The sequence below is a fragment of the Mus caroli genome, unplaced genomic scaffold (genome assembly GCF_978045245.1).
Source record: "Mus caroli unplaced genomic scaffold, Mus_caroli_1 scaffold_15, whole genome shotgun sequence".
NCBI classification, from domain to species: Eukaryota; Metazoa; Chordata; class Mammalia; order Rodentia; family Muridae; genus Mus; species Mus caroli.
In genome coordinates this window covers 24770326-24783840 of record NW_028227270.1, presented here as the reverse complement: position 1 = coordinate 24783840, position 13515 = coordinate 24770326, and the positions used below count along the sequence as shown (strand labels likewise).

The window sequence follows — 13515 nt, the reverse complement described above, 5'->3', positions numbered from 1 at the left end:
GACATCTTGAAATACATTATTTCAGTAGAAAGATTAAAAAGTTAGAGTCTTTCAGATAGAGTATGCTCACATTTTTTTGATGAAGGGACCGACATTCTAAATATATAATTAACTTGGTTTTTCACTTTCTGCTTTTTCCACAGCCTCATGATTTTGATGAATGTCGGTTTGATATTAGTGTAAATGACAGTGTTTGGTATCTTCGTGCTCAGGATCCAGAGCACAGACAGCAGTGGATAGATGCCATTGAACAGCACAAGGTAAGATCACTGATGATCACCTGCTGTGGGAGTCTACAGAGTACTCTAGGGATAACTCCTTCACAGTAATCTTGACTTGTTAATCCCAAAGATGCAAGGAGAAAGCCTACTGACCTAAATCATCATGGCATGCTTAAAGCAAGCTTTTTATTCATGTACCCGGCTGCCTCTACCTGAGGTGGGTTCAAGAGGTCAACGCGGAATGTGAAGAAGACGGTGCTTTTGTAGCTCGGGTTAGGGGGGTTCTAAATAGAGGGCTTGGCCGGCAGAAAGGCAGAGTTACAGGAGCTGAGCATCATTAGTCAACAAGTTAGTCACATCCACCTGAAACAAAGGCATGGTTGCAAGGTGGGCATAACAAAGGTAGGTATAACAAGGTGGTCAGTCAGAGAACCTTTGGAAACAGATGTAGGGTTGCAAGATTAAACAACTTTTTAAACAAAAACATGATTAGATTGCCATTCCTGGAACAGGCAGTATAGAACCATTTGTAGTTAATGTTACAAGTGGGGCAAAGTTACAAGTTAGGCATAGCCGAGAAACAGGTTTAATCATAAGCAGAAATGAACCTAGTTTGTCTTTATTATAAGGTGGCTGGCTTTTAAGCCTAAGATGGAGGCAGGCTAATTCTTCAATGTAAAGAATTATGAAGTATAGAGCTGGGCGTGGTGGCGCACGCCTTGAGTCCCAGCACTTGGGGAGGCAGAGGCAGATAGATTTCTGAGTTCGAGGCCAGCCTGGTCTACAAGTGAGTTCCAGGACAGCCAGGGCTATACAGAGAAACCCTGTCTCGAAAAACCAAAAAAAAAAAAAAAAATAATAATAATTATGAAGTATGTTACTGAAAAATGGAACTTTGTTTGGTGGAGTGGTAAAGATTAAGGCAGTCAGACACTTTAGAATCGTTTTTTGTTGATGTTGTTTTTTGTCTAACACCGCAATTGCACGAAGATATTTATTAAAATAAATATTTTTATTATTAATTGAAATAAAAACATAACCTATTTCATAGGTTTGATTTTTGTTGGTTCATTTGTTTGGTTTTTGAGAGTCTCTCTGTGTAGCCCAAACTTGCCTTGAACTCACAGAGCCCTATCTCCCTCAGACTCCCAGGTGGTGTGATTAAGGGTGTACCTCCTCGTGCCCGCTGATCTTCTGTTGTTGTCCAGGATCTGCTTTATCAATAATGTTTTTTAAGCTACCTTGTTAAAATGAATGTAAGAATAACATTCAATTGTAAGAACTTAATGCTTAAAAATGTCAGTGTTCATTTTTATAGTCATTATAATCATTTGAGCAGATTTGTAGTACAACCATTTGCAAATCATTTTTTTTATAACTATGAGTCTTATAGAAAGCGTCTAAAAACTGGTTTTGCTGTTTAGGGCATGTTCTATGACGTAAAGCTAATCTCTGTGGTCTGCTTTCGCTGGTACGTAGTCTAAAGAACCATACCAGTAGTCAGTCTTCCTTATTCCTAGTTCACTGCTATGGCAAAGCCTAGGCAAAGTTCTGTAGTCACTATACCATCCTTCAGTGACTTAAGAGAGTTTGTGCCTCTTTGCATACTTGTCTGTACTTGTTCACACGAGTGTCAACACAGTTAGAGTTGAAATACCTGTTTTATTTTTGGCAGCCACAAGACACACAGGCAGCACAACAAGAAAAACCAGATTCATCTGCTAGGGCATGAGAACATTCTGAGACCAGTGATTTGTTAGCTCACCTTTTCCTTTCTTGGTTTATTTTCAGTTTAGAAAATAAATATCTTTTTAGTATTATGCCGGTTTAAAATGTTTTCTAAGTCTTAGTTATTTTTTGGCTATAATTTCATAAGAGAGCATATACATGAAAAATGAGGGTCATTTTTATTATTTAAAAACAAGATGAACCAGTACTTTAGAATCTCATTCCTTTGAAGCCAAACTGACTTGACTCACAGCAGCCTCTGCCACATGTGACTCTGGGCATTTGTGACTAGCCTTCCAGACGTCCCTCAACTGTCAGTTGGTTGTGCTTCTAGTCAAAACTATAATAAGGGATAGGTAAGATCTCATTTATCTAAAATGTTTATAAGATATACATCATTATAAATTATGTATCTGGTGTGTGTGTGTGTGTGTGTGTGTGTGTGTGTGTATACACATCCATCCCCAAAGTGACAAATGTCCCTGCTTATAGTATAGTTGAAAAAGCAAGGGCTTTGGAGTCAATAGATTCCGTAAATTATAGCATATTGTCTCTGGAAGAAGAGTTGAACATTCAATGAGAGTGGCTAAATGTACACACCCAGAAAGTTGATTATATTCATTCAGGGCAAGCTCTCTCATTGGTGATTAAAGATTAAGCAAGACCACTTTGTGTATTTTTAGCAGATTTGACCTTTAAGGTTTTGTCAGTTGATTTAGACTTATGGCTATTCTTTTTCTGAGAGAAGTTTATTTTGTTCTCTTTTCTCAGTATAGTCCAAGCCAGGTACTATGCGAGTTTCCATTTGTATTTTCTGTTTGCAGGAGATAAGCACATAAAGGGTGCAGCTCATGTTAATGATTTCTTTGGATCTCACATGTGAGACTTAAGCTGATCTTAAGTTCTTTGGAAAAACTAATATAGCTACTTTTAAAACAAATTTTGTTATTGTTTTCATGCTTAATGTATATGTGATGTGTGACTGCTAACCAGCATGCTAGTTGATATGTAAATTAACTGTAAATTCTAAAACTAACTTATTTTGATTTCTTTATCTAACTGAAGGAGAAATTTCAAATGTTACTACCTTTAATTTACAAATTATCTTCTTTCTTTCCCTAATAAAGCAGATAGAGTAATGTTTTTCCTGGGTCAATATCATTAAGGACTGTTGACAGTTTCACTTGGAAATTTTACTAAAATAAACATGAAGTTAACCTGATCTTTAGAATTAATGCCAAATTATTAAGGCGATGATGACACTGAGACCTGCCAGTTTCTAGAGGTCACTGAGAACCAGTTAGAGGTCGCTGAGAACCAGTTAGAGGTCGCTGAGTATCAGTTAGAGGTCACTGAGAACCAGTTAGAGGTCGCTGAGAACCAGTTAGAGGTCGCTGAGTACCGGTTAGAGGTTGCTGAGTACCAGTTAGAGGTCACTGAGTACCAGTTAGAGGTCACTGAGTACCAGTTAGTGTATCACGTGCTTTATGTGACTCATCATCTCTCTGCCACCCTGGAAAGTAAAGAAAGTGTAATTTTACAAGGAGTTGACATATTTGTAGTAAAATTAAATATTTTGTGTATTATGCTACTAACTTCTAGTTCATTCTGATTTTGTTTGGGGGGGGTTATCTTGTTTTTTGTTTTGTTTTCTTAATTCTACACAGATTTTCTCTCTCTAGCTGTTTGAGTCTACAGAACTCACTCTGTAGACCAGGCTGACCCTGAGCTCAAGAGATCTGCCTGCCCTTACCACCCAAGTGCTGGGATTAAAGATGGGTGCCACCACTGCCCTGCTAGTTCATTCTATTTTAGCATTTGATTTTATATTAATTCTCTTTTGTATCAATTACTACTGGTAAACTCATTGCTGGAACACAGTTCTCTTAAGACCAGTTCTTTAAAATTAGTACATCTGAATTCTCCTAGCCTGTGTGTATAAACTAACGGAATTCTTCCTCTTGCTCTTGGGTGGCCATAAAAGACAATGTGTTGTGTAGACTAGTGTTTTAGTACTGCTACAATCAGATCCATACATTTTTTTGAGTCATGCCACTACTATGTACTAGATGCATAAGCTTAGTAAGTTTCCTATAAAATGAAATATGATAGCATGCTATATGTTTCCTTTCTCTCCACCCATAAAAACAAACAGGTGAGCTATATAGCCTACTCAGGATAAACAAAAAAATGTAGAGCATGAATGATGTGGACTCTGATCATTTCAGCTCATTCAATTCACAGTTACTTTCTCTGGCTATTACCTGCTCTTCGGATAGCTGGACAGTCCACTTGGAATAGTAAACATATCTTTCTGTTCTGATGTCATTGGAAGGCTGTTGTATGTTTGTTTATTTGGTTTGGTTGAGTTGGATTGGTATGGATTGGTTCTTGTAGTGGGTTTGCTTTATTAGAAGTTCCAGACAGGTTTTATTAATATTTAACACCTGGAAGGTCTGAAGGTTTCTGTTCCTTCCCAGGATCCTCTTATACTCATTATATAATAAGCTCTATACTAATATATTTCATGCAAATATACAGCGCATGCCTTTACACTCTATCTCTGACTCTCATAGGTGCATGCATGAGAAACAAGTGTTCTGTATTCTAAGACTTCTCGAGTGATAGAGAGGTAATGATAGCTAATCATTTTGAGGATGAATGTGTGCCAGATATGGTTATAACTGCATAATAGACTTACCTTATTTTACTCATATATTTATATGAGAATAGCATTGTTACCTGAGGTAATTGAAGCACAGAAAGATTAAGTAGCCTGTCCAAGGTTAGACACTGGTAAGTAAAGGAGCCAGTCTTTCCAACCCAAGAGGGTGGGCTTTTAGCCAATAAGTTCTTCTGCTATCCTACAAGTATGCATTTACAGGAAATAACTTATTGACTTAAGTCATGGACTTATTGATTCAGACTATTCTCATACTTTAATAATTCTTCATGTTTATGGCTTTTTTTAGACTACAAGTTCCTTATGGACTCAGATATATTAATTTGTAAGAATTATAAAATTGGGCACAAAAAATTTACAATTTTTTGAAGTCTCCCAAACTCTCCCTTTAACCTTTAATGCCCAGTGTTAGAGTGATTACTAATTATTAATACAGTAGGTCCTATACTCAGTGTCTACTTCTGCCTTCCTTCCTTAGTATACTCATCCCAGAGTAACCTGCTCACTGGGAGCAAAAGTCTCAAAGAGATGACTTCTATTTGTTTCTTGTTATATTAGATATTGCATATTTTCGTGTGATGTTAAATAATAACTGTTATAAAAGAAAGTACTCAGTTCTAAAGTCATTTTTAAAATCAGATTTGTTTTCAAAATATATAGAAAAGGAAGGCCATGAATATATGAAACAAATAATTTTATTTAGAAACAATTTTTTGGCTTTTTTTTTTGAGTCAATTTATATCTTGTACAACACTGAATATTTTACTAAGATGAAAGTTTTATATTCAAATCTCTTGGCATTTTGCCTTTCAAATGAGAATGATGTTTACTCTTTGTAAACTAAAAACTATATGAAGTTTAGGTGGTGGTTTGTATTTGGATTCAATGAACATTTTTCTGGTATTGGTATGCCTCTATATTTAAGGGCCTCTGTGTGCATTTTTTATGTAACCAATTTATGAAAGAAATATATAAGTGGTTTATTAGTTTATTAAAAATTGAGATGCATCCCTGGTGTCTTCTACAGTTAAAATTCTTGTGATAATGACTAAACACAATTGCAAAATTTTAATTTCAACAAATAAAAAAAAATCAAAAGTAAATTGAGAAAATTTTATATGAGCAGTGAAAAAGAAAAAAATATTTTTTAAAAATTTTCAACCATTCAATTTTACCAATGAAGACTCTCAGGGAGGCAGAGAAATCACCCACCTGACCTTCCTCCTCATCCAGTGTCCCACAAACATTCTCTCCTCCCATGCCATCTCAAAAACCTCTTGAGCTCAATGACTCTCCTTCTACTTCCTGTGTACCTCTCTATCTGTCCTCCTGACTTCCACTTACTCCCTAGGTTCACTTCTTGTTAACTGGTTACTTGCCTCACCCCTTGACCTATGGCTGACTTCATTTAATCCTGTTTACAACAGTCAAGCAGAAAGCTCTTAGATTACAAATGTGTGCTAGAGTTGAGACACACCACAACAAAAAACAGGTTTTTCCAGTAAATATCACAAGCTCAGGGTTCAGTGTGATCAAATATCCTGTAACATTTCCCCCTTTTTGTCTAAATAAAAAGGAAAAGTTTTAACTCTAACACAGTAAAGCTATTTATAATAATGAAACTATTTCTGCTAAGCTTTCTACAATATCCAGCTTGATTGTATTTGGTATTTATCATACATGCAGCTGAAGACATTAGCTTGATAAGATTTTTTTTTTTTTTTTTTTGTCTAATCATAGAAATTCTTATAAATCAGTTTGAAAAGTTCGGAAAGTATGTCAGGTCTGTGTGAGGGCTTGCGTATAGTCTTCAGCACTATAAAACAAATGACAAAAACAGAAGTTAATAGCACCAAGAGTCAATGAGGGTCTGAAGCTGCAGAAAGTCACTCAGGACTGAGAGCCGTGAAGTGTGCAGATATTTGAAAAGTTGAACTTAGATATCTACTTAGGTCAAATTAATTAAAATTTTGAAAAAATACAAACACTGATATGAAAGATACATTCATTTTAATTATGCTCTTTAGCTTATGAGAATAGAGGCCAGTCTAAGTTCTATAATAAGTGATAAAATTGTCCTAAGCCCCAAAGAGTATAGAATACCATACTTAATCAAAGAAAGTCTCGGCTATGCACTTAACTTTTAAGTGATTTGATTGGTAACAAAATTTGATTCCTTTTCAGGCTTTGCCCTCAGATGCAGTTGATGCAGGTTAATTTTATCCTCCTCTCTTTCTGTCATAGTTCTTGCTTATTTGTAACTTCTGTTCACCCTCCATCTCTTCTCCTTGGTTTGTTACATTCTTTGCTGACTTTGCTTCAGTTTAACTTCAACTTCGGCTGCCCTAAACTCTCTGTAGTGCCCAATTGAAGAAAGAAAGAAAGAAAGAGAGAGAGAGAGAGAGAGAGAGAAAGAAAGAGAAAAAGAGAAAAAGAAAGAAAGAAAGAAAGAAAGGAAGAAAGAAAGAAAGGGAAAAGGAAAGGAAAGGAAAAAGAGAAAGAAAAAAGAGAGAGAAAGAGGAAAGGAAAGGAAAGGAACAGAACAAGAACTTATTGATTGCTTTTTCATATCAGTTAGTATAAACTGATCATCCCTGGTCCAGTCTCAGTTAATCATACAATTAGGATTATTTTTGTTTAAACTTATGAATGGGATTAACAGATATACTCGTGAGGCCATCATGCTGAGATCATCTAAGGATATAGGAATGGATTCTTTTTCTCTGCCAATTTAAAGAATAAAAAAGCAGGAAAAGCAAGGTCTTAGCACTCCGCCAAGTTTTATTAAAAGCAGAATTGCACAAAGAAACAGACTCTCTATGTAGAAAGGGTTCCAAAGACGGGATTCCAAGTTTTTCTGGCAGAGCCCAAACTTTTCTGTGTTTTGAGGTAGGATGGGCTCTCTTTCTGCCCCAGAATTGGCTAGTTTAGGCTATTGTATTGGAGTACATAAGCCAAAGAGAGGAAACTCATTTGTTCTCACCCCAGAAGCCCTTGTGGCAGGTTTGAGTCTTCTGGCAGGAAAAATCCCATTCTTTGCCTTGGAGAGAAGCAACAGGAGGTGAAGTGCTTAGATGAGAAGGACATTGAGCTGCCTCGAGCTCTTGTCTCCTGCCTGCCTGCCAGGGCTCTACTTATAGTCCTTCAAAGCGGAATGCCATGAAAGTCTGACACTGGGGTATAGTTTATTAGGTTTATAAGTATTTAAAATGTTTAGTCACATATTTCCCAGGAACAATGTATGTGACTGTTACTACATTTTCAGCTTATTTTTCTTCTCTTGTCTGTCTCTAATTCACTTATGTTTCTTTAGCTAAGAAACAGGTGAGAGCAAAAACAATGTTTAAGTTCTATCTCATATTGCTAACTAATATAGATGACTTTAAATGTGAAAGTACATGTTACAAATATATGCCATTTTGTACAATAGCTTAATGTTGTATAGAACTTTTCTTTGGGAGTGAAGTCTTCAAGCAGTCACTAGAGCAGATGGGTTCTGCTTTTCTGTATTTGATATGGGAAAGTAATGGTGGGTGGCATTGCTTACATGTATGGACAATAGTAGAAACAATTTGCTAAGTTTATGCATGGATTAAACACTAGCTGAGAAAAATGTTTCTTTTAAAAAAGATCAAAGGATGCAGAATGATTCTTTTCCCCTCGAGTCTTTTAGTGGTGGTCTAATAGCTCTTTATTTATATTTCCTTGATTCCTAGATCAATGTTATCTGTCCATCTGATAGTGATGGATGAGTTGTAGCACTGAGTACTAGGTACTAGGTGGTACAGACTGAGTACTAGGATGAATGAATATACCCTGGGCTAGTAGTGTTTTCATTTCAAAGAATTCTATTATTTTTCAGACACATGAAACATATAAAGTAAGGCTAGTGCTAGGAATACTTACATTACTCTACATTTCTTAGCCCGTTAGTTTGGTTGTTTATAGTCCTACCCATCTGATATGTTGAGGAATAAAAGGAGTAATTAAGGTTTAAGTAAGTGTATCTTCAAATAGGCACTACTCCCAGCTTACATAGAGATGAAACCTAATGGATCATGTGACCACTGGTCAGTCAGTAGGATGTTATCCAAAAAAACAGTGCCCTAAAATGTTTAGAATAGCCCTCTATTTCTAGTTAATATCAGCTTTTTTTCATGACTATAGAGTTACGTATCTTCCCCATATGGTTAAATCTGACAAGTCTTAAGATGCGTTTCAAATCCACCCTGCAAATTTTCTATTTGCGTATATTTTACGAGTTTCTGTGGTGTCTTAATTACATGAGAAAAAAATAGAAAAACCCTACTTTTAGTCTTACAGACCTAAACAATTACTCTTCATTTAAAACCATTCCTTTATGTACATTTTCCCTTTCAGTCCATTATTTATGGGTGAGGATTTGATGATGTCACAGAGCAGAAATCCTTTTTGCCACCTATAAAAACACTGTGCTACCAAATCTCCCTAATATAAGTGACTCCTCTGAAAGTCTGAAGTCCTTGGAAAGCTTCTAGTTTCTAGGGTTGAGGATAGGCATAAATGGTAGACTATTGTTATTTTTTAGCTCATTTCAGCCCCTACAACAGTAACAGTTACCCATCCTCAGCCCCATAGCTGTCAGGTGTGTACGTAGTTTGTGGGAACAAAGATTAGGACAAAGAACCCTTGTTTTATAATATGGAGGTCTGTTCTATGATCTTTATTGATACTCTTTGTTATAACTTCAAGCAAAGAGGTTGGAAGTGATTTTTGCATTCATAGCCTCACATTGTAGCAAGATTGTCTCCTTTATTTTGAAGTGATTTTTAAAAATTATTTTATTTATTGTTTTTTTTTTTTAATGTACCTTGGTGTTTTACCTGCATATCTGTCTGTATGAGGGTTGTCAGTCTCCTGAAACTAGAGTTATAGATGGTTGTGAGTTGCCATGTGGGTGCTGGGAATTGAACCCAGGTCCTCGGGGGGAAAAGCAGCTAAAACTCTTAGCTGAGCCATCTCTCTGGCCCCTTGAAGTAATTTTCAATTCCATTCCCTCAGTTTTTATTTTTCTTTCCCCTTTTGGTGGCAAAATGATAAGAATTAAGAATTTTTAAACTGCTTAGTATATAAGGGAAATTACAAAGTGACTTGCATAGGTAAGAAATAACACAGGCACAAAAAAGTTGGAAGCAGACTTTGACTTTACCCCTCAGACACAGAGCTGACCTATGGGCTGTAGCACAGAGTAGAGATAAAGCCTTGAGGGAGAAAGGCCCAGTTAGCAGGGTGCAACCCTGCTAGATTTACATAGCCCGTTTTACAACAACAAAATAATTGTCATTCATACAAAGAAGTAGGAACGATGATGCTTTTAAAGGAACAAAAAAAAAAAAATAGAAACTATCCCTGAAAAAAATCTGAAGGTTAATCTAGTGGGGGAAAAATATTAAATCAACTTCCTTAATGGTGCTTTAAGAGATAAAAGAGAATTTTAAAAAATATAAAATTATCAAAAAAGAATCATAAAGAGATTCTGTAACTGAAACATGCAATAAATGAAAAACAATCACCTGGAGGACTCTTAAAGTACTGCTGGTCTTCAGTCCTTTTTGGAATCCCAAAGAAGTAGGGTCTAATACCAGTGACAGAATACCTCGGCAGGAACATACATGAACTTGACAGTGAGAGCAAACTGGCAAAAAGGAACAACACCTTTTTCAGTGTCCTTTTATATGTGGGCTTCCACCAAGGGGTATGGCCCAGATTTAGGGTAGGTTTTTCCGATTTAAAACAGACAATAAACAATTCCTCCTGGGTATGTCCAGCTGTTTGAATTTTAGTTGATTCTGGAGAAAGTCACCTTGACAACCAAGAGCCATCTATTTATTATACTCTCAGCTTGCTGCATGTGGTTGACAGTGGACACTCTCAGTGTCCTGAGTCAGTTGCCTGCCACCATGCCTTCCTCAACATTCTGGACCCTCCCTCTGGAACCATAAGCCATATGAAACACTCATGTACAACTTGGTCTTGTTGTTTCATAAAACCAACCAGTAGGGAATTACTATTGGAATGGTTTGTTGCTGTGAATAGCTTGAAGGTAGATAGATGAGTTTGGAACTCGGGACTCAAACAGTGTAGTTAAGTATTGTAAGCAGAGCTTATTGCTGCCATTCTGTTAGGTTCCTGGAAGACTACATGCTGAGAGGAATTTGGAAAATGGAAGCCGGGATTATGGTATTTCAGAGGGAAGCAAGGTCTGTATTGGAAACTAGGCTAGAGGACATGCATGTGAAATTTTGGTAAAGAATCTGGCTGCTAAGACTAGAATCTGTGTGTTAAGATCTTTTCTGAGGCTAAATTAAAAAGTAATTTCTTTGGGCAAGGAAATTTCAAGATAGCATAATATCAGATGTGTGGCATAGTTATTACTTACAGTTCTTATGCAGTAAAAATTCAATGAAAAAAGTGAATGAGACAGAAAAAAATACTAAGTATACATTTTGGAAGAAAAAGTGCACTAGGGAGCCTAATTGTTAAGGGGCACTTTTAAGGAGAGGCCTCATTCTCGTCATGGGAACAATAAGAAGGGTACCTTCTTGGCAAGGCCTCACCCAGGTAAGCTTTCTGATTGTGAAAAAGAAATCCCAAGAAGGCAATTGCTTCAAGATAAGAACTGTGCTGCTAATGTAGTCAAAGAGTGTGAGGATCCATTCCAAGCTGGCAGCCAGACTTGAGAGTGTATTGGATTTGTAAATGTGAAAACCACAAGAGTGGGGTCAGGGGGTGGGGCGGGGTCATGAAGTCTTCATTTTAGGTTTCAGAGATGCTGAGACCAAGCAACATGTGGCCATGCAGAGGCCTTGAGAGGTCAGTGGGTGGATCTGTGAAAGTAAAGCCTAGCACTTCAGATGTAGGAGTTGGAGGAATCAAGCTAGAACTGGCCTGGAAGCCTTCTTCCTTTGTGTTGACTCTCATAGTTTTAGAAGATTCCATGCAAATTATCAAATAAAAGTAGTCCTTTCCAATTGGAAAGCCAGTAAACCACAGTGATGACTGGACCAGCAAGATAGCCACAGTTGTGCAGTAGTGGCCGTAGTATCTTAGGGATAACCAACAATTATCTATAGGCTTAGGCATGCTCAATAGGAAGGAATTTTGACAGATGCTATAAAACTAGCCAGCTACTGGAAAGATTATCAACCCTAGAAAGATCTCACTGCTTTTAGGTCCTATATACAATATAATTTTATAATTTCTATTTTCTAAATATATGTGTCCTCAGCTCTCACCCCTTAGCCAAGAAGCTTCTCTTTGTCACACATAGGCACCGTTACAGAGATCTGCAACTAGTCCAGTCGTTGAGAAGTAGTGACTTTAGGATTTTCAACCCCTAACTGGTACATCTGCAAAGCAACTCCTATACCTAAGGCTCAGAGAAAATCTTGGAAGAGTAGCTGAAAAAATTGGGAGAACCAGAGGCCAATGATGTCTACTGTTTGATAGTGTCTCCTAGATGACATGGAAAATGCACCCATGAATTCTCAACAATATGGTTGCCTGAAAAGACCAGCATAATCCCATCAGCAGTTGACATGCTAATGCAAACAGAAGACTTTCCACCTGATCCCACCACTGAAGAAGAGCTACAGGTGGTCACTGGCTGCTGAGAAAGGGGTAAATCAGTTTCCTCCAGGGAAACGCTCCCAGCCAGGGTGTCCAGCCCCAAGTGCTCAGCCCTGGACACAAGAATATGTAAGCAAAGCTCATTGGATTAAGTAAGTTATATATACATGTGTATGTGTGTGTATATATTCACATACATACAGATGTGTATGTATAAGTAGCAGTAATAACTAAACAAATCATTACTTTGGGAGGGAGGGGAGCATAGTAAAAGCTGGGGTTGGGAGGGAGATACAGGAGTGATATAGATGCAGTGCTGGTGTAGCTCTTGTATGAAGTCCTCACCATCAGGAGAACTTAAATAAGAGTGAGCTCTGGCTTGGGGAGGAGCCCCCAGATGGTGGAGATGTCAGATCCATGAGACTCCATCTGAGAAAAGCTGCATCTAAGGGGCATGACTAGCTCAAGAGAGAATTTAAAATGCGATTCCCAGACATTGGGCATGGAGCTGTGTAATTTGTTGTTTGTCCTGGGTCCGTTTGGTCTTGCTTTGGTGCAGTGTTTGCTCACTGTGCTCTTTCCCTTCCCTTTGGAACTGGAGTGTATAGTATATCTCATTGGATATTGGAATTTTGCCACTTGCTTTTTTGATTTTTACAGGGGCTCACAGTTAAAGAGTTTACCTGATCTCTCAAAAGACACTTTGGATTTTAAGAGTGTTAAGACTGTGGAAGACTATAGAGACTTTTAAAGTTGCCCTAAATAACATTTTTCCTTATAAAATGACCATTAGCCTATATGGATCATAAAGTGAAAAGTGGTGGTTGTGTTTTTAGTTTTTTTCTGAGTATGGGCATTTTCTAATATGTAATTCTGCTTACCATGTAGATGCCTGGTACCTGTGGGACTGGAAGAGGGCATAGGAACCCCCGGGACTGAAATTCCCCATGGTTGTTAACCACCATGTTGAGTGTTAGGAATTGAACCAAAGTCCTCTGGAAGTGCTTCTAACTGCTTAGCTCTCTCTCCAGCCTGAAACGTCATTTAAATGAGAAATGCCCCCATAGGCATCAGGTATTTGAGCATTTAGTCTCCAGTTACTGGTGCTATTTGGCAATTTCATAGTACCTTTAACATCTCTGTACAGTGACAGTTAAAACCTAAAAAGGAAATCAACAAAAATTAAATTCATAATAGCTCAAAAAGAATTACCCTTGAACAGTCTTGAATTCGTCTTGAACAGTGAAGACTGTCGAAATGAGAGGGGTACTAGAG

At 37.4% G+C, this 13515-nt stretch overlaps 1 protein-coding gene across 2 annotated transcripts in view; it reads left to right on the top strand.

The window, feature by feature from the left end:
- Cert1 (ceramide transporter 1) overlaps positions 1-13515 on the top strand; it is a 105012-nt gene that overhangs the window by 35359 nt on the left and 56138 nt on the right. For both annotated transcript variants that reach the window (XM_021180963.3, XM_021180965.3), the window contains exon 3: positions 144-260. In XM_021180963.3, the coding sequence (XP_021036622.1) occupies positions 144-260 (117 nt within the window). The remainder of the gene's footprint in view (positions 1-143; positions 261-13515) is intronic.